This window comes from Pristis pectinata, chromosome 4 (assembly GCF_009764475.1).
Source record: "Pristis pectinata isolate sPriPec2 chromosome 4, sPriPec2.1.pri, whole genome shotgun sequence".
Classification (NCBI taxonomy): Eukaryota; Metazoa; Chordata; class Chondrichthyes; order Rhinopristiformes; family Pristidae; genus Pristis; species Pristis pectinata.
Window position 1 is genome coordinate 53,257,600 of NC_067408.1, and position 21,942 is coordinate 53,279,541.

The 21,942-nt window shown below is 43.8% G+C and overlaps 2 protein-coding genes across 2 annotated transcripts in view; one reads left to right on the top strand and one right to left on the bottom strand.

Moving 5' to 3' along the window:
* The window catches only part of LOC127569632 (transcription factor SOX-30-like), a 62,534-nt gene extending 61,433 nt beyond the window's left edge, over positions 1-1,101 (bottom strand). The window contains exon 1 of the mRNA XM_052014433.1: positions 718-1,101. Within this exon, the coding sequence (XP_051870393.1) occupies positions 718-1,101 (384 nt within the window). The remainder of the gene's footprint in view (positions 1-717) is intronic.
* Positions 737-18,409, top strand: thg1l (tRNA-histidine guanylyltransferase 1-like). The gene is made up of 7 exons (XM_052015033.1): positions 737-838; positions 6,496-6,739; positions 9,332-9,508; positions 10,967-11,136; positions 11,763-11,851; positions 15,250-15,357; positions 16,877-18,409. Exons 2-7 carry the CDS (start codon positions 6,504-6,506, stop codon positions 17,036-17,038), a joined length of 942 nt encoding a protein of 313 aa, XP_051870993.1. The 5' UTR covers positions 737-838; positions 6,496-6,503; the 3' UTR covers positions 17,039-18,409.
* Positions 18,410-21,942: the final 3,533 nt, after the last annotated feature.

The following is a 21,942-nucleotide window of genomic DNA, read 5'->3' on the forward strand; positions in this document are numbered from 1 at the left end:
TTGACCCTCATCCAAGATGAGGCCATCAAATATTAAATTTACAAATTATTGTTTCATCTGATAGGGGAAGAAAGGCCAAATGCTGTAATGGGCACCAGAGGTTTGGGGTGAGATGGTTGGGGTAAATTTGCCCCATTTTTACCCTTCTTTCTTTTTAAAGGATTAATTTTGTGTTTGCCAACGTTTGTCAATGCCGTTTTTCACCTGCAATGTCTCCTCTTCTGCCTCCCTTTTTACCTGGATTGCTTTATTCGGAGATGCCTCCATTGTGATCATTATTTTATTGTGATCTCAGTCAATGGGGTCCTTCTTCACTCAACACTCACTCACTCGCCCTTTTGTTGGGTTTGTTTCGTTGGTAACAAACGGATCGAACCTTTTTGAAAATCATTGGCCCAGCACGTGCCCCGGCCTTGCGTCACAATCGGGAGGGAGGGTGACGACAGGCCGGGGGGGCGGGGCCCGGGCCGATGATGTTACACAAAGAGAGGGGAGGGGCCGCCGGGTGGCGGGCATCACCCCTGGTTACTGGACTGTGCTATAAGCTGAGGGGAAAATAACTTTATCAGCGGAATGTAGCGAAAATAAAACTTGGGTTTAGGACAGTATCAGGAAGATAAATAAATAATTTTATGATAATTATATGTTAGTGGTTGGTTAATTGGCTTCTGCATTGATTTGATTTGTTTGTTTGTTTTATTAGTGGGATAATTCTACCCTTTGTGAGTGTGGTTGCGTCCGCAGTGGTCCCACGGCGCGTCGGGCCTGTGGGCGGCCGTCAGTCCGGCGGCGCGCCGTTCGCTGCCGTAGTTGAGGGTCGTATCGTGTCGGGCAGAAGGTGAGGGTGGCGGCGGCGGCTGGGCCTCGGGGGCTCAAGTGCGGGCGCAGCTCACGGGCACCGAGCGCCCTGGGGCGAGGCAAGGGTCCTGGGGACTTCTCGGTGGCAACATTGGGGAGGCAGCGGCAGTTGCTGGGTAGGGACTGGGCCGTGGGTGGGTCGAGTGAGGCTGGGGAAAGTGGGCGAGGGAGATGCTGGGGGGTGGACGGGCCGGGGAGCCCCGAGTTGGGGAGGGGAGGTAGTTTGCCTTGGGGGTTGGGCATGAAGAACGCAGAACATAGAACAATACAGCACAGGAACAGGCCCTTCGGCCCACGATGTTGTGTTAAACGAATTAAATTAGTAATAAAATGCCTAACTAAACTAATCCCTTCTGCCCACACAATATCTATATCCCTCTATTTCCTGCACATTCATTTACCTATCTTGGAGTCTCTTAAATACCTCTCTCGTGCTTGCCTCCCCCACCAGCACCCCTGGCAGTGCATTCCAGGAACCCCCCACTCTCTGCGTAAAAACAAAACTTGTCTGCATATCTCCTTAGAACTTACCCCTTCTCACCTTAAATACGTGCCCTCTGGTATTAGACACTTCAACCCTGGGAAGAAAGATACCTGCTGTCCACTCTATCTATACCTCAGTCTTATAAACCTCTATCAGCTCTCCCCTCAGCTTCTGCTGCTCCAGAGAAAACAACGTGTATTTGTCCAATCTCTTCTTATAGCACATGCCCTCTAATCCAGGCAGCATCCTGGTAAACCTTTTCTGCACCCTCTCTAAAGCCTCCACATCCTTCCTGTAAATGGGTGACCAGAATTGAATGCAATACTCCAGAAGCAGCCTAACTAGAGTTTTATAAAGCTGCAATGTAACTTCCTGATTCTTGAACTCAATTCCTCGACTCAAAGGGAAACATGCCATACACCGCCTTTGCCACCGTGTCAACCTGTGTAGCCACTTTCAGGGAGCAATGGACTTGGACCCCAAGATCCCTCTGCTCATCAACAGTGTTAAGGATCTTGCCATTAACAATGTACCATCCCTTTACATTTGATCTCCCAAGGTGCAACACTTCACATTTGGCTGGGTTAAACTCCATCTGCCATTTCTCCACCCATATCTGCAACTGATCTATATCCCGCTGTATCCTTTGACAGCCTTCTATGCTATCCACACCACCACCAATCTTTGTATCATCTGCAAATTTACTAATCCACCCATCTATATTTTCATCCAGGTCATTTATATATATCACAAACAGCAGAGGTCCCAGTACGGACCCCTGCAGATATTTCTTCTATAGGCAAGCTAGTTCTGAATCCAAACAGCCAATTCACTGTGGATCCCATACATATTAATCTTCTGGATGAGCCTCCTTTGAGGGTCCTTGTCAAACACCCTACTAAAATCCATGCAGACAACATCCACAGTTTTACCTTCATCAATCACCTTGGTCATCTCAAAAAACTCAATCAAGTTAGTAATACATGACTTGCCCTGCACAAAGCCATGCTGACTGTCCCTAATTAGGCCATGGTTTTCCAAATGCTTATAAATGCTATTCCCTAGGAATCCTCTCCAGTAACTGTGCTGCTACTGACGTGAGACTCACTGGTCTATAGTTTCCAGGATTATCCCTGTTTCCCTTCTTGAATAATGGAACAATATTAGCTACCTCCAGGCCCTCACCTGTGGCTAGAGAGGACACAAAGATATTGGTCAAGGCCCCAGCAATCTCTGCTCAACTCAATAACCTGGGGTATATCCCATCAGGCCGTGGGGACTTATCCATCTTAATGTTCTTTACGAGACCCAACACTAGCTCCTCCTTTATCTCAAATAGCCCTAGCATATTGGCATGCTCCACACTGATCACTCTGTCCTCCATGTCCTTCTACTTGGTAAATACTGATGCGAAGTACTCATTTAGGACCTTGCCCACATCCTCCCCCTCCAAGCACACATTCCCTCCTTTATCCTAGAGTGGTCCTACCCTCTCCTTACTTATCCTCTTGATGTATATATAGGATGCCTTGGGATTCTCTTTAATCCTACTTGCCAAGGACTTTTCATGACCCTCCTGGCTCTCCTGATTCCCTTCTTGAGTTCCTTTCTGGCTTCTTTATAATCCTCAAGGACTCTGTTTGATTTTAGCTTCCTAAACCTTACATACGCTTCCTTTTTCTTCACTAATTTCACCACCTCTCTCGTCATCAAAGGTTGTCCTTCCTTTTTACTGGAACATACTTGTCCTGTACTCTGTGCAGTTGGTCTTTAAACACCCTCCACATGTCAGATGTGGACTTGCCCAAAAACAGCTTTTCCCAATTAACTCTTCCTAGTTCCTGCTTAGTACTCTTGTAATTTGCCCTGCTCCAATGTAATACTCTCCTGCAAGGTCCATATGTATCCTTATCACCAGCTATCTTAAAATTTAAGGAGATGTGGTCTCTGTTTCCTAACTGTTCTCTCACTGAAAAGTCAATCACCTAGCCAGGCTTATTACCCAACACCAGGTCCAACATGGCCCCTCCCTTTGTTGGACTATCTACATAATGATTTAAGAAACTGTCCTGGATGCACCTATCAATTCTACCCACCTAAACCTCTTGCACTAAGGAGTCCCAGTCTATATTAGGGAAGTTGAAGTCACCCATGACAACAACCCTATTAGTTTTACACCTTTCCCTAATCTGCCTGTATTTCTGTTCCTCAATGTCCCAGTGGCTATTGGGTTCTGTAGTATAATTCCATCAGTGATTGCACCTTTCTTATTTTTGAGTTCTACCCGTATAGACTCGGTGGATGAGCCCTTCATTATGTCTTCTCTGAGTGCAGCTGTGATATTGTCCTGAATTAATAGTGCAACTCCCATATCCCCCCACCCTTTTTACCTCCTTCTCTATCCTTCTAAAACATCAAAACCCTGGAACATTAAGCATCTATCTGTCCCTCTCAGCCAAGTATCTATTATGGCCACAACATCATTGTTCCATGTACTGATCCATGCTCTAAGTTTATCACCCTAACCCTTAATACTCCTAGCATTAATATACACACACTTCAACCTGTCTGTCCCACTGTGTCTGTTACCTTGCTCCTGCCTGTTCTTACTGGTAGTGACATCTACTTTCCTCTCAATCCTTCCACTTTCTGACCTGGTGCTCTGGTTTCCATCCCCAGCCAAACTAGTTTAAACCCTCCCGTGTAGCAGTCGTGAACCTCCTGGCCAGGATATTGGTTCACCTCCAGATGCTGCTCAACCCACTGAGTTCCTCCAACAGATTGTTGCTTCATGTTTCAGTCGTCTGGTTTGACCATCAAATACTAACGGGCAGGGTTGATACAAAGTGAAACTCCCTCTGTGTGTTCCCACTGGAGATGGTTTCAAAATACCTTGTGCTTTACTTCCAGCAGTAGCCACCCTGCAGGCACTGGTTACTTTTTGCCAACTTGTTACATTCTTACAGTCAGTCAAAAGAATAAGTGTCTTTGTTGCAGTATGGTTGCTGCTCACATCTTGACTTGTTGGTTGTGCTGCATTTTGGTCATTTTTATCCCATGTGGCCTCAGCTGAAGAGCAAATTTAACTATTGTACTTAAGGATATCAAGGAAGGGTATAAAGATGGTATCCCATTTGTGTGGTGAGATTGGAATAGCTGACATTGTTGCACAGAGTAGAGAAGACGTAAGGAAAGACTTAATGGAGCTATTAAACACTGAGGCTTTTTTAAAAGTGGATGAGGAGAATTTTGTTCCACAGTTTTGAGTCAATATTGAGATTTTAAAAATGGGTTGAATTTTGGGTGTGGGGCTTCTTACATCATGAGAGCATAGGTAAAGTAGATGGTCATAGTTTTTTTTTCCCAGGGTAGGAGAGTCTACAACTAGAGGGCATAGGTTTAAGGTGAGAGGGGATCGATTTAAAGAGGACCTAAGGGTGGTGTGTATATGGAACAAGCTGACAGAGGAAGTAGTTGAGGGACGTACAATTACAACATTTGAAAACCGTTTAGACAGGTACATGGATAGGAGACATTTAGAGGCATATAGGCTAAACACAGGCAAATGGGACCAGCATAAGTAGGCACCTTGGTTGGCATGGATGAGTTGGGCCGAAGGGCCTGTTTCTCTGCTGTATAACTATGATGCTATGAGTGAAGAACTGTTTGTCCCTTCCTCCACCCCCTTCCCCTCCCCACTGAGCTACTTATTCTTCATCTGGCTGAGGCTAAACCCCAGTTCATTCATTTTAATGATGAACTGATGAGTCTCTCTGAAGAGAAAAATATGGACTCATATGGGGCCTGCCAAGCCAGCCTTAACCCCATATTTTAAAGTCATAGAGTGGTACAGCACAGCTTCAGGCCCTTTGGCCTACCATGTTCGTTCCAACCTTTTTGACAATACTTTATTCCCATTCTCATGCATTAGTTCTGTATCTTTCTATACCTTGCATTTAGGTGTTTGTCAAAATGTCTCTCGAGTAGTGATTGTATCTGATTCCACCAACTCTGGCAGTGAGTTCCAGATATCAACCACTTTTTTTAAAAAAGCTTTCCCCTTGCATCCCCTTTAAAACAACTTCTTATCTCTTTAAACCTGTGCCCTCTTGTTTTTCATACCACTACCACAGGAAAAAGATTCTGACTATATTTTGATGGAGGAACCAAATTGATTGTTTGTGGTAAATATAGTTAATAAACCTAAACCTTAAATCTCTGCATACAAAAGGAACCAAAAGTCATCTGTTTCAGAGTGAAAATAAAAACAAAAGTTGCTGGAAATACTCAGCAGATCAGGAAGTGTCTATGGAAATATAGGTAGTGTCTGAAATCTTCAATATGAAACATTAACCCCTTTTTCACAGATGCTCCCTGACTTGCTTAGTGTTTCCAGCATTTTCTGTTTTTATTTCACATTTTCATGATCTGTAGTTTTTTTTTTATTTTGTCACTTGAGTTGTTACACTGGATGTTCCAGTACTTGTTTTTTGTTCTCAATTGTGGAATAGTTTCCAGTCTTAATATTTGTTGGTGAAGAATAAAGTACATCTTTTAATCAATTTATTCTGCAAATGATGATTGGCTAGTGAATGATAAAGGGAATAAGTCACTAGCTTTCATTGAAATATGGGCTTGCACAAGTTCATGCCTGATTCCTTTTTTCATGGCACATGCAATTTTATGTGTGTGGAAGCATAAGGTTAATAGCATCCACAACTACTTATCATCTGTAGTTCCTGAACAAATTATTGCTCCAACTCACCTGGTTGTTGGATGTTGTCTTTCTATATTATTCCCTTTGTCTTTCTGTCAGTGACATAAAGCAAAAGTGTGTGTGTTTAAGAAATTGGCATTGCCCACCTCCATGCATGAATGGAAAGGCTGTAGTAAGTCAAGTAAGAAGACACATTAATTTGCATCTTTCCACCTCCAATTTGGAGAAACTGGCAGCTTGTCAAAATAACCAACTTGGAATTTAGGACTCAATGCACATGGAATTGTGGGCCCAGGCTTGCATGCTGTTGTTTTAGGTGAAACATTAGGTATGTTATTTATTTCTATACAAATTATTTGGTGTTTTAACCCTGGACAAAATGAAACTTCAAACTTTGTGCCTCTGGAGAATGACAATCAACTTCTTCACTGTCCAGGGTGCCCGATGCTGTACAGTTCATCTTTGAGTCGACTTTCAAGAGCTGCTGTTCAAGTTGGCCTTTCCAGGTGCAGTAGGGGAACCAGCGGAGTTAAATGCTTTTTCCTTAAGGTTATACCGCAAACTACTTGCCGGACTATGGCTAAAAGTAAATTTGAATATGTTCGTAACTTTGAAGCGGATGATACCTGTCTGCAAAATTGCTGGGTTGTGGTTCGACTGGATGGCCGAAATTTTCACAAGTGAGTAGATGGCAAATTATTGTACAATAGATGCTGATACGTTGTAGTTAAAATCTTCAAGTGTTTTAAGGATTTGTGCAATCCATGAACTCAGTTGCTTCAGTTAACTGTTGCCTATAACCTAACTTGCATCAAGTCCTGTTCATCCATCCATACTATGCTCGCTGGCCTTGACTTCAAGAGAAAACGTTAGCTATTTAGCCCTTGAGACTGTGCCACCATTTGGTGCCATCACCTTTGCTAGTTTCTAAACCACAGGAACCATTGTGAAATCTAGGGAAATGTGGATGGATAAAAGTTAATGCAACCACCGAAAACATAAAGATGTAGGGCATCGGGTCGGGATCTATAGCTCGGAAACAGATCATTCTGTCCATGTCAGTGTGGATGCTCCAGTTGATCCTCTTTACAACTTTCCTCATTTAAATTTATCAACGTAACCCCATATTCCCTTCTACCTTTTATAATTGTTCAGCCTCTTCTTAAATGGATTTATACTATTCCCTTAACCACTCTGTGTTCCCAAGTTATATATTCCCACAACTGTTTGGGAGGAGTTTCTCCTGAATTCCCTATTGATGAAAATCTTCTCCACAAGTGCAAACAATCCCTCTGTATCTATTGTATCTCAACCTTTCATCATTTTAAAGACCTTCACTTGGTGACTCCTTAGCTTTTTATCAAGATAAATGGCTCAGTCTGTTCGTTCTTTCCTGTTACATGTAGGCTTCATTTCCGATATCATCCTTTTCTGCACCCTCCCCAGAGCGTCTGTATTCTTTATATAACATGGTAAGCTGTACAGTACTTTTCATTGACTAACTCAGGTTCATAATGGGTTTAACATAAGTTCCCTACTTTTCAATTTGTCAGCATTAACTCCTATTAATTTTTCTTTATTAAAATTGTTTTGTTATGAATTTTACTTCATTGTTTTCAATTCCTCACTCTCATTAGACTCTTTTGGTTGCCTATAATTTCCTTTGTTTTTTTTCTGTCTTCTGAAAGGCAGATATAAAATATTTATTTAACATTTGTTGTTTCCTTGTTTCCCATTATAATTTCCCCCTATTTCTACCTGTAAACAATATAGACTTTTGTTGATCTTTTCTGTTGTACCAACTTGTAAAAGGACTTGCATTTTGTTTAAATTTTCATGTCAATTTCTAGTTTCTCCCTCTTAATCAGTTTATTAGTCATCCTTGAATAAAATAAAAATTCTCCTGATATACAAGCTTGTGACTCTTTGGAATATATAATTTTCTTTTAAGCTGAAACTATAATAAATTATGATTCCGAGACATTTTCAGTGGAGTTTTTGTTTCTTAAATACCCTTGAAGTATTCTTAATGTATGCCATTGCTTCTCTGTTACAATTTTTTAGTCAAGTTTCCCTGTCTAGTCCAGTCAATCTGATTCCTATACCTCTGCAATTGGCTTTGTATAAATTTAAGACTGTTTGGACATAACCACATCACTCTCAGACTTCATTGGTAAATTGGTTTATTATTGTCACATGTACTGAGGTGTAGTGGAAAACTTTGTTTTGCATGCCATCCATACAGATCATTTCATCACATCAGTGCATTGAAGTAGCACAAGGGAAAACAATAACCGAATGCAGAGTAAGTGTTACAGAGAAGTACAGTGCAGGCAGACAATAAGGTTCAAGGCCATAACGAGGTAGATTGTGAGGTTCAAGAGTCCATCTTATCATATTCAGGACTGTTCAATAGTCTTATAACAGCAGGATAGAAGGTGTCCTCAAGCCTGGTGGTGCTATCATATTTGGATCACTCTTCCCCAGGGGATTCTTTACCTTAAGATTACCAATTAATTCCTATTGCACAATACGAACATCTAAATAAGTTGTTATCTAGCTTGTTCCCTTTTAAGTTACTGTCCCCATTTATTTCTATTTGTGCCCTCAACTTATCCATCTTGTTACAAATACTATGTGCATTCAGTTGAAGGCCTATATTTTTTCTATCCTTTTTTTCTTTCTCTGACTCTATTTGTTAGTACATTCTTATGCTTGTATGCTCTACCCCTTACCATTGCATCCTAGTTATTGTTACATGTGTCATTGACTTGCACTGTTACCTTTTACTTTTTGCCTTCCTAAATACCGCTCACCTGAATGCTAACTTTTATTTCTAGCTTAGTTTTTCTTCCTTCTGAATCCACCCTCTGTTTCCCACTGCTCCTACCAAAATAGTTTAAGCCTTCCTCAATAACATTAACAAACATGCCTCTTTTATCAGTGCATTTTTACTAATGGCATATCAATACTGATGATGATTACTGACAACAGTACTGGGGTGGAGTTCATTTACCCTCTGTTACTCTGTCTTCAGGTGGAGAGAATTGGTCAGCACTCCAAACCTCGAGCTATTATTTCAGCAATCCATCTTGGAGATTATTTTGTTCCTGAATTGGTGCTTCTGTTTTTTTTCTTGGAATAGAGTCAAACATTTTGCACCCTGGACAAGTGGATTTACATTGTATATTCAGTCCAGTATATGAACAGTGCTGTTGCTGTTTCAGGATCCCAGTATTCAAGCAGTTCTTGTATTTGTTTCATGATTTCAGGTTTGCAGATCGGCATGGTTTTAAAAAGCCCAATGACGAGCGAGCCCTTCATTTGATGACCAAGTGCGCATTGACTGTCATGGAAGAACTGAATGACATTGTAATTGCATACGGCCAAAGTGATGAATATAGCTTTGTCTTCAAAAAGAGAAGTAACTGGTTCAAGAGAAGAGCAAGGTGCAATTTACAGAAAGGCTGGGAGCTAACCTGGCTTTACTCACAGCATCAAAAAAGTTAATGGGATCCCAAATGTTAAAGTGAAGAACAATGCATCTTTATCAAATCCAAGTTGCATAAAATTAGGAGGAAAAACTAGATGAGGGCTCTTTCTAGGAAGGTTGAAGGGATCTGATGATATTCATTATTAAGTTTTTGATGAGCTTAGTGAGGAAAAGTTTCTACTAGTTAGCAACTTGGGAACTAGAAGACATAACTTTAAGATTATCCAAAGAAGAGGAGGGATTAACCTAAGACTAGAAGTAGTAACCTCTTGAACCTGTTTGCCATTTAGTTAGATCATTGCTGGTCTGTTCCTTAATTCCATTGACCTACCTTGGATCTGTATTCCTTTTACTCCTTAATAAAGAATCTATTTTCAATATACCTTGAACTTCAATAGTATTTTGGAGGATGAGTTCAATATATTTGAACTGTTCTTTGTGTGCAGATGTGCTTCCTAGCATCATCCCTGAATAGCCATCTTTAATTTTGTCTGTTTTCATCTTTCCCGACCAGGAAGATTATAGAGTGGATCAAGAGAAACTGTGAAATCATGTAATCATCTTTTAAAAACCTCTCTCGCCCCTTAGTCTGTTTGAGGGAATATGAGCCTAATCTGTTCGTCCTTGTAAATTTATCTTTTGGCACCTGTGTTGCCAGAAAATAATTTGACAGCTGAGATAAAAGTAATGGACGGGGTTGTTTCCTTTGTAATAAAAGCACTTTTCCAAAGCCTTTTTAGTATGCTTGAAGGACAGTTCTACAGGGATGGGGTTATGATGGAACGTGAACTTTACAATGCAGGGTTAAATGAATTAAATTTCTACTAATGACAATGGTCCCTCTGATCCTTGCCCAAGTCCATTCTGAAACATTGACATCAGCAAGCTGTTAAACCACCCTTAATGGTCAGTCACCCTGTTTCCTGGCACAGATTACTATGTAGCAACTGGGATTTTTATTTCTTATCTTTGAGAGAAATGAACCCACTAAAACAGGGATCAGTTAACTCTGCACAAGCCGGGCATCTAACTTAGGATCTATTCAGTTCAAATTGCATAACACCTGGAGCACAGGCCAATTGACTTATTGTTCCAAGGTGGTGTTTATAGTCCACAAATCCTCCTCGCAGCTAGCTCTGTTTAACACCTTTATCATTTCCTTCTATTCATTTGTCCCTCATTTACTTCTCTAGATTCCTCTGAAGGACATGTCTGGCAGTTGACCAGTTTCTTCCATGTGGCAGCAAGTTCTACATGCTAACCACACTAGACTGCTAGGGTTATATATTAGTCTACTGAGGCACTAGGTGTATCTAATCTTTTTAAAGAATTCAATGTTATCTAAAAACGGTAGTATGACAAATAGAAGTTAATTTTTGTTATGTTTTAATTCATTTCTTCTCTCTTCCAACAGCAAGTTCATAAGCCATGTGGTCTCCCAGTTTTCGTCCAGCTTTGTTTTCTACTGGGAAAATTTCTTTAAAGACCAATCTCTCTTATTTCCACCTGGATTTGATGGGAGAGTTGTTCTGTATCCCAGCAACCAGAATCTCCGGGACTACCTAAGTTGGAGACAGGCTGACTGTAAGAGACTTACTGTTTTTTATTTGTAGTTTAACATGTTTTTGTTTGCTGTATGCTTCTTAATCCTTGGTTCAACAATTTAAAGCTAAATATATTATTGGACCATTCGACAATACTTTCACTCCCCGGTGCCTAAAAGTGCCTTGCAAATGTGTAGCGTAGCATAGTGACAAAGCCCTCAGATATCTTGCCATTGTTCATGTGAGCCATGAAAAATGCTTGTGAATGAATGAACTGAGGTGGTAGTTCCAGTTTAGTATGGGGAGTGGGGATATTGATGTGTATAGTTTATGCATATGGCTGCCTGTGTGTGCTGAAGTCTGATGAATACAGCATGTCTGAGACAACTTGCTTTCACAATAGGTGCTGTGTGGCATTTGGAGTTGTAGCCAGTTTAGTCTACAGCACAGACTGGCAGCCTATTTTTTGTTTTCAGTTCAAGTGAACTTCATTGTAAAATTCAACCAGGTGTTAAATTTGCTTCCAGTTGGAAGGTTAGTGACAGCTCTGTCCTGTGGAGTGTTTGTAGACTCTTCAACTGAACTTTGCTACCTGTTGGGCCTTTGCAAGGTTGTACAATATCCATTTTTACATTGAATTCAACTAACACTCACTTTCATCAATAGGTCACATCAATAATCTTTATAACACAACGTTCTGGGCACTTGTGCAGCAAGGTGGTTTGTCCAATAGTGAAGCTGAAGAGAAGCTGAAGGTATGAAATCCTGGCACACAGTGTGATTTGGTCAGGGAGCATTTATGTTTTTATTTAACTTTCAAACATGTATTTATGTATACCTTTCCAACTCTAATGATGTGGGCTGAATGCTGATAAAAGGGTATCCCTGGATTGCCTTCACCATGGGCAGTGTTAAAGAATAGTAAGTAACAAAAAAATAACTATTATGGTACACAGCAGGCCTTTCAGTTGTTGTAGGCAGAATGTCAGAACTTTAGTTTTGAGAAGGATGTAGTAATGGGTGTGCTGAAGTGGTGATAATTCAAGTGCGAGCAGATAATTTAAAAGAAATGGAAAGTTGGGGGTTGCTGACCTCAAAGTTAGTGCAACAAAACAAATATGTGGAGAGCAATAAGCTAACAATAGGTTAGAAGAGGAAGTTGCCTACATGACTACCCATATACTTGCACATTAACGTTGGAGACAGTGTGAACTAACGTTGGAGACAGTGTGAACTAACCTTGGCCATTACAGAGACTTGGCTGTCACAAGGCCAGGAATGGCTGCTGGATATTCTGGGGCTTAAATGTTTCAAAAGGGACAGGGACGGAGGTAAAAGAGGTGGGGGAGTGGCTTTGCTGATCAGGGACATTATCACAGCTGTAGAAAGGGAGGACATCCTGGAGGGATCGTCTACCTAGTCAGTGTGGGTGGAGGTCAGAAACAGGAAGGGAGCAATCACTCTATTGGGAGTATTCTACAGACCCCCCCCCCCCCCCCCCCCCCCCCCCCCCCGTTTGCAGCAGAGACACTGAGGAGCAGATCGGGAGGCATATTTTGGAGAGGTGCAAAAATAACAGGGTTGTTGTCATGGGTGATTTCAACTTCCCTAATATTGATTGGCACCTCAAGGGGATAGATGGGGCAGAGTTTGTCAGGAGTGTCCAGGAAGGATTCCTGACACAGTATGTGGACAGGCTAACTAGAGGAGAGGCCATACTGGACCTGATACTAGGCAATGAGCCTGATCAGGTTTCAGACGTAGAATATCTTGTCAAGAATAAGAAAGAAGCTTACCGGAGGTTTAGAAAGCATGGATCAGACATGGCTCTGGAGAGTTATAAGGTAGCCAGAAGGGAGTTTAAGAATAGAGCTCGAAGGGGGTATGAGAAGGCCTTAGCAAGTACGATTAAGGAAAACCCCAAGGCGTTCTACGTGTATGTGAAGAATAGGAGGATGACCAGAATGAGGTTAGGGCCAATCAGGGATAAAAGAGGAAATGTGCCTGGAGTCAGAAGAGGTTCTAAATGAATACTTTGCTTCAGTATTCTGCAGTGAGAGAGACCTTGATGTTTGTGAGGATAGTGTACAACAGACTAATATGTTAGAACATGTTGATGTGAAGAAAGAGGATGTGCTGGAACCTTTGAAAAACATTAGGATAGGTAAGTCACTGGGGCCAGACAGGATATATCAAGGTTATTACGGGAAGTGAGGGAAGAGAATTCTGTGCCTTTGGTAATGTTCTTTGCGTCCTCATTGGCTATAGGAGTAGTGCCAGATGATTGGAGGGTGGCACATGTTGTTCCTTTGTTCAAGAAAGGGAGTAAGGATAACCCTGGGAATTGCAGACCAGTGAATCTTACTCAGGTGATGGGCAAATTACTGGAGAAGATTTTTAGAGATAGGATTTATGGGCATTTGGAGAAGCATAGGCTGATTAGGGACAGTCAGCATGGCTTTGTGAGGGGCAGGTCATGCCTCACGAGTCATTGAATTCTTTGAGGATGTGACAAGGCACATTGATGAAGGTAGAGCAGTGGGTGTGGTGTACATGGATTTTAGTAAGACGTTTGATAAGTTTCCTCATGGAAGGCTCATTCAGAAAGTCAGGAGGCATGGGATCCAGGGAAAATTGGCTGTGTGGATTCAGAATTGGCTCACCCATAGAAGACAGATGGTGGTGGTAGATGGAGCGAATTCTGTCTAGAGGTCGGTGACCAGTGGTGTTCCTCAGGCATCTTTTCTGGGACCCTGCTCTTTGAGAGTTTTATAAATGACTTGGATGAGGATGTGGAAAGGTGGGTTAGTAAGTTTGCAGATGACATAAAGGTTGGTGGATAGTGTAGAAGGTTGCTGTAGATTACAACAGGACATTGATAGGATGCAGAGCTGGGCTGAGAAGTGGCAGATAAAATTCAACCCGGAAAAGTGTGAAGTGATACACTTTGGAAAATCAAACTCGAAGGCAGTTTACAAGGTTAATGGTAGGACTCTTAGCAGTGTGGAAGAACAGAGGGATCTTGGGGTCCACGTTCATAGATGCCTCAAGTTGCCATGCAGGTTGATAGGGTTGTTAAGAAGGTGTATGTTGTGTTAGCCTTCATTAGTTGGGGTATTGAGTTCAAGAGCCACGAGGCAACGTTGCAGCGCTGTAAAACTCTGGTTAGACCACACTTGAAGTATTGTGTTCAGTTCTGGTCGCCTCATTATAGAAAGGATGTGGAAACTTTAGAGAGGGTGCAGAGGAGATTTTCCAGGATGCTGCCTGGATTGGAGAGCATGTATTATGATGATAGGTTGAGCGAGCTAGGGCTTTTCTCTTTGGAGTGAAGGAGGATAAAGGGTGACCTAATAGAGGTGTACAAGATGACGAGGCATAGATCGAGTTGACTGTAACCCCTCTGTCCTTGGTTTCATTAGAATAGTGCAGGAAGGCATTGTTGGCTTGAGCAACAATGCCCCATCCTTCTATTAGGGATGTTGCATTGGGTGAAATTTCAGATAATGATTCTGTTAATCACCTTTATGCTTTCTCCGTACCAGTCTTTTGTTTATTTGTTCCATTATTGTTCCCTTTCTCCTTGAACCAAAATCTTGAAATAGACTTCTGCTTCCTGTGCACCTAAAATGTTAGATATATAATAAACTTCCAGTTCTGATGAAAGATGATTTGCCTGAATTGTCAAGTTTCCCCCTCCACAGATGCTGCCTGGCCTGCTGTGTAATCTAGTATTTTTTGTTTTAATTTCAAATTCTTAACATTTGCAGTACTTTGATAAGATCTTGTGGTGTTGTTCAGAGCAAAGCAGGATATTCCCCTGGCATCACAGGAAACTGCAGATGCTGGAATCTGGAGTAAAAAAGCAAACTGCAGGATTGGTCCAGATGAAGGATCTCAACCTGAAACGTCAACTGTCCATTTCCTTCAGATGCTGCCTGACCTGCTGAGTTCCTCTGGCAGTTTGTTTTTTTTTTCGTTCCCCTAGTGTGTTTGACAGCACCTTGTTCTCTAATAATCACGATCAAAAGCAGCTTGTTTTCACTTGTAGGATTCTGTTCCGCAAAATGGCTGTCATATATATCCACAAAATAACTCATATGTATGAATGCTTTTAAAAATGTAATTTGGACCTTTTTTTTCCTGTTTTCAGGGCACTCTTTCAGGAGACAAAAATGAGATTTTGTTTTCGGAGTTCAATATTAATTATAATAACGAACCTGAAATGTTTAGAAAAGGAACAGTACTGATATGGCAAAAGGTGAGAAATGTGGTATAAAGCTAGAATACCAAGCATATTGCAAAACTGTTTCATTGCCATTCCAATGTTGTCTGCTTGGCTGTTCCATCAATTTACCCCTTTTGTGAGATCAAAGCAAGTGGTGAAATTTATTTATTTTTATTTATCACATGCAAGGATTGGAATGGTGTGACTCATTCTGTGTTTAAGAATAGCTGAAGCTTCCTTTTATGCTCCGAGACCAAAAAAAATCTACTGCCTGTTGTGCTACTGTGGATATCATTTTACATTCATTAAAGTTAGGTGCCCTGTTGCTAAGTATTCTGGCTGTTTGCATTGAGTTATGTAGTGGAGCTCCATAACTGCAGCTGGGGAAATGTGCAACAGGTGAATGGACCCACTCTGTATAATTTGTAAAGAAAGTATGAGAGGCTTGTCAGCACAGAGCATATTGCAAACACGGGATAAGAGCATGCTTAATCTGATCTTTGTTTAACTCTGCTTTCTTACCTGTTCCCAAAACTTTGGATTTCCCCTAGACTTGAAAATGTAACTTTCAGAAACTACAGCTCTAGGCTACAAATTCCAGAGATTTGCAGCCCTTGAGTCAAAAAGCAAGAAGTTCCTCCTCAAAATTGGCAACTCCTTATTCTGGGCTATGACCCTACACCTCTCACCCACCCCCACTCCCCCACCTCAATTCTTAGACGCCCATTTGTACTGCCATTTTTTTAAAAAGTAAAATGTCCCATATCGAGGTCCCACATCAGTCTGATATTGTATACAAATTGCCTGCAATGTTTATCTGTGAGTATAGTGACAATACTTGCAAAGAGAAAATTAGAATTACCTTTTGTTAAGGACATGGAGGCATGTTATAAACACCAAGAAATGTTAAACTGAGGCACTGCTTTCTCTTTGGGTTGGCTCTTGCTTTTTACATTGTTTGTGGGGGGTTGCTGTGTGGAAATGGGCTGCAATATTTCCCACATTAAAATGGTGACTATGCTTCAAGGATAGTTAACTAAACTATAAAACTCTTGGAGAATTCTGGTGATTGTGAAAGTCTTGCTTCTATTGAAGTTGTCAATGTAAGAAATGGTCTGCGATCCCATGCAACAAGAACTGGCTTTGCCATACTGTTCCAGAAATTTGAATTGATTCCTGATTCAATTCAATATAATTCCAATAATAGGGAATGCAAGAAGGAAAGGCTGGGTGAAACATTTCTATCCAGATTACAGTGACCTGTAACATAGGTTCCAACAGAAAGTTTTAAAAGCAGGTGGTTTCAGTTGTTACAAGAGGCAAATTGACACACTTTGCTGTGAGTTCAGGAAATGAAATTGATCTTTAAATAGGACAATCTTGTCAGATCTAAATATCCTTTACTTGTTTCTCAGTGTTATATATTTAGGATGAAATTAAACATGGTCAAATTATGGTTGTTAAACTTCTAAGATTTTACCATTGCTAAATTAAAGTCACGTTTTTTCACCATTTAATTTATTTTGATGTCTTTCTCCCTCTTCCCCTCAAGGTTGAAGAAGCTATTGATAAACAGGTCACAACTCCAGATGCACCTGAGGGGATAAATGTCATGGTTAAAAGGACTCGCAAAAAAATTCTCCCATTACATGTTGATGTCATTGGAGATGGGTTCTGGGAGGAACATTCGGAGATCCTTGCTGATGACAGCTAGACAGAAAGCTTTGCTACTTTTTCTTCCCACAACGCCTGAAGTGTGTTCATGAGTACAGATCTACAAGCACTGATGTCCTTCTGGATATCTTGTCCGGGTGTTCAATTTTGCCGTTAAGCTGGTGCAGGTGAGGGACCTATCAGGAACGTAGGGTGCATCGTAACAAGGCCTGCTTCCAACATTGACGTGTGGACCTTCCAATGAAGTACACTGGATGGTGTGCGAGCAGAAATAAAGATTCGTCCTTGGCCAATGAGTGATTGCTAAGGATAGGTAATTTTAAAAGAGACTGTAAAACTTGAGCCAGTGCCCTGATTCCAGTTACAGTTGAATGTATATATAACCTTTTCAATATTTTACCATTTGACTGGAGATGTTTTTGATGAAGTAAATATGATATCACTGATTTTTTGCATCCTGAAAGTTGGTTAACAATTTGTTAATTGTCACATATTTTAAGTATGATTACTGGTATGTAGTATTAGTTGGAAATGTTTGATCTCAAACTGGGTATTTGGACTTGGCCAAGCTATTTCACAGTTCCCTCAAATACTTCATTAGCTATCTAGTTAATTTGACCTTGGAGACTCATTTTAACAATCTTATAAATATGCATCATTTTAATCTTTTTATTTTAAATACTAAAGTAGTTTGTTGAATTTTTTTGCATAATTATTCACATCTGTAACAGACTTTGAAGTGGGGATAGTGGAGACTAAAACGTTTGAGGGGCAGTCAAAGGTATTTTTCAGTGTCTGCATCTTTTCTAATGGATGACCTAAAGTGGAGCAAACTTTTATGATTAACAACTATTTTATATTTAACTGCATACCTCATGGGATATTAAACAAAATCTGACACAACTAATGACAGTTAGCTTGGGTTGTAATGTTTAAATATATCTTAAAGGAGGAATGAGTGATGAAGAGATTTGGAGGAGGAATTCTAAGGCTTGGGGCCTAATTATCTTCATGGCCACCTGTGGCAGAGTAAGGAAAACTGGAGATGTGCAAGAGACCAGAAATTTCAGATTTGTGGAAAATCTTCAGAAAGGAGTGTGAAGTCTTAGAAAGATTTTAAAAACATACAAAATTTTAAATTGAGGCACCGCCAGGCTGGGAACTATGCTGCCAAATTCTTGTATCATCCCGTAAGACATAGGAGCAGAATTAGGCCATTTGGCCTATTGAGTCTGGTCCATCATTCAATCATGGCTGTGTGGCGACCCACCTTCGACACAAGCAAACCGGCTCCGAAGTCAGCGCGCGCGTCGGCAGACAGGCCAGCCACAAAATGGCGTTGGGCCGCCGCCTTCAACAGCGAGGGGAGAAAGCCCGCGTGTGGGAAGATGTTTGGTTGGCGCACCTCTGATGTCATCGCCGCACGTCGAGCGCAGGTACTTAACTGCTTAAAAGCCAGCGCGGCAAGATTCGAATAAACCAGTCTCGAGTTCAACCCACCGACTACGTGTCATTATTCCTAGCTCAGTGCGTTGCTCATCGCTACGTTGGTGACCCCGACGGTCCAAACAGGATTTGGACCGAAGATGATCGACTCTTCATCCGTTCACGCAGTTTCGCTAAAACTGCCACCCTTCTGGACGCTGCAACCACACTTGTGGTTTGACCAAGCAGAGGCCCAGTTCCAGATTCGGCAGATATCTTCTGATTCCACACGTTACTATTACGTGGTGAGCTCCCTTGACCAGGAGACAGCCGCCCAGGTTGAGGATTTCATACAGTCGCCCCTGGAGGAAGACAAATATGCAGCATTCAAAGCGCTGCTCATAAGGACCTTTGGCCTCTCACGGCGGGAGCGAGGTTCCCGCTTGCTGCACCTCGACGGTTTGGGGGACCGGCCGCCGTCAGCGTTAATGAACAAGATGCTGGCCCTGGCTGACACACACAAGCCCTGCCTCATGTTCGAGCAGGCATTCCTAGAGCAACTGCTCGAGGACATACATCTGCTACTGGCCGATGCAGATTTCAGTGACCGCCGGAAGGTAGCGGCCCGGGCAGACGTGCTGTGGAAAGCCAAGAAGGAAAGCGGGGCGTCCGTTGGCCAGATTACCAAGCCATGTGCCCAACGCCAGGACAGACGGAGCGCACACAACCCAGAGGCAGGAGTGAGGAGGCCACTGTGCAGTGGTGTTTCTACCACCAGCGGTGGGGCGCAGAAGCCCGCTGGTGTTGCCTGCCCTGCGAGTTCTCGGGAAACGCCAAGGCTAGCCGCCGCTAATGCCTACGGCAGCTGTCCACTAGGACAGCCTCTTGTACGTCTGGGACAAACAGTCGGGATGCCGCTTCTTAGTCGACACCGGAGCGGAAATCAGCATCTTACCCCCGATGGGGTACGACACCCGCAACAGGGAGCCGGGACCTACCCTGAGGGCCGCAAACGGCAGCATGATATTCACCTACGGCACCCGCACGGTGCAGCTGCAGTTTGGCACCAGCCGGTTCACGTGGGACTTCACACTGGCCTCCGTGGCCCAACCACTCCTGGGGGCGGACTTCTTGTGAGCTCACAGCCTACTGGTCGACTTGCACGGAAGAAGGTTCGTCCATGCCAAGACTTTCCAGACATTCTCTTTCGGCGAAGCCAAGTTGCCGGCCCCACACCTGGACTCTGTCATGCTGTTGGACAATGAAGTCACCAGAATCCTGGTGGACTTCCCATCGGTTCTGGCACCGCAGTTCACGGTAGCCATACCCAGACACGGAATACAGCACCACGTTCCAAACAAGGGACCACCCCTCCACACCCACTTCCCCTGGACAAGCTCCACCTGGCGAAGGAGTTCAAGAGGATGGAGGAATTGGGGATCGTATGGAGGTCAGACAGCCCATGGGCTTCCCTCCTACACATGGTGCCCAAAGCAGCCAGGGGCTGGAGACCATGTGGCGATTACCGTCGACTGAACGAGGCTACAACCCCAGACCGCTACCCCGTGCCGCACATACACGACTTTGCAGCAAACCTGCACGGGGCAAGCGTCTTTTCCAAGGTGGACCTCGTCCGGGGATACCATCAAATCCCGGTACACCCTGAAGACATCCCCAAGACAGCACTCATTACTCCATTCGGCCTGTTCGAGTTCCTCCGAATACCATTCGGCCTGAAGAATGCCACACGGATGTTCCAGCGGCTAATGGATGCGGTGGGACGCGACCTGGACTTTGTGTTCATCTATTTGGATGACATTCTCATAGCCAGCAGAAATCATCAGGAGCATCTGTCTCACCTCCTCCAGCTCTACTCCAGCCTGAGTGATTTTGGCCTCACGATCAACCTGGCCAAATGCCAGTTCGGACTTGACACCATCGACTTCCTGGGCCACAGGATTACCAAAGATGGCAACGCCCCTGCCCGCCAAGGTAGATGCAATTCGCCACTTCGCCCGGGCCAACACAGGCAAAGGCTTGCAGGAGTTCGTGGGTATGGTCAACTTCTACTGCCGTTTCCTCCCCTCAGCAGCCCATGTCATGCGCCCTTTGTTCACCCTGACGTCGGGTAAAGGCAAGGACATTACTTGGGACGAAGAGGCCTCGGCCGCTTTCGTCAAAGCCAAGGAAGCCTTGGCAGACACTGCGATGCTGGTGAACCCCAGAACGGACATTCCAACTGCCCACACAGTGGACACATCCAACACGGCAGTCAGTGGGGTGCTGGAGCAACTCATCAAGGGGCGCTGGCAACACCTGGCGTTCTTCAGCAGGCACCTGCAGCAACCCGAACTCAAGTACAGTGTTTTCGACCAGGAGCTGTTAGCACTATATCTGGCCATCCGACATTTCAGGTATTTCTTGGAGGGCAGGCTGTTCATCGCGTTCATGGACCACAAACAGTTGACCTTCACGTTCATGAAGGTGTCCAATCCCTGGTCGGCCTGCCAGCAGCGACATCTGTCCTACATCTCCGAGTACATGACGGACATCCAGCATGTCTCGGGAAAGGACAACGTTGTGGTGGACGCACTCTCCAGGCTAGCTATCCAGGCCCTGTCCCAGGGGTGGACTGTGCAGCGCTAGCGGAGGCGCAGCAGGCAGACGACAAATTGCCCAGCTACAGGACTGCAGTCTCTGGTTTGGAGCTGCAGGACTTCCTAGTAGGCCCAGGTGGGAGGACCCTCCTATGTGACATGGCTACCGGCCAACCTCGCCCCATCGTCCTGGCAGCCTGGCGGTGACGAGTTTTCGACTCCATACATGTTTGGCGCACCCACCCATCAGGACAACCGTCCAGATGGTCTCCAGCAGGTTCATGTGGCACGGCCTTCACAGACAGGTCAGTGAATGGGCCAAAACATGCGTGCAGTGTCAAGCAGCCAAGGTGCAGCAGCACACGAAAGTCCCGCCGCAGCAGTTCGAACCCACCCACCGGAGGTTTGACCAGATTCATGTGGATATCGTGGGGCCCCTGCCAGTGTCGAGAGGAGCGCGGTAACTCCTAACTATGGTAGACCGGTTCACGAGATGGCCAGAGGCTGCCCCGCTCACTGACACCTCCGCTGATTCCTGCGCCCGAGCGCTGATCACAACCTGGGTAGCACGCTTCGGGGTACCGGCCCACATTGCCTCCGACAGAGGCGCCTAGTTCACCTCCAGCCTGTGGTCGGCCGCGGCCAGCCTGTTGGGAGCACGGTTACACCACACTACTGCCTACCACCCACAGTAGAATGGACTAGTGGAACGTTTCCACCATCACTTGAAATCGGCTCTCATGGCCCGCCTGAAAGGGCCTAACTGGGTGGACGAGCTCCCCTGGGTCCTGCTCGGAATCCGCACAGCACCCAAAGAGGACCTGCACACCTCGTCGGCCAAGCTGTTGTACGGCGCACCCCTGGTCGTCCCAGGAGAGTTCCTACCAGCCCCAAGGGGGCAAGAGGAAGAACCCGCAGCAGT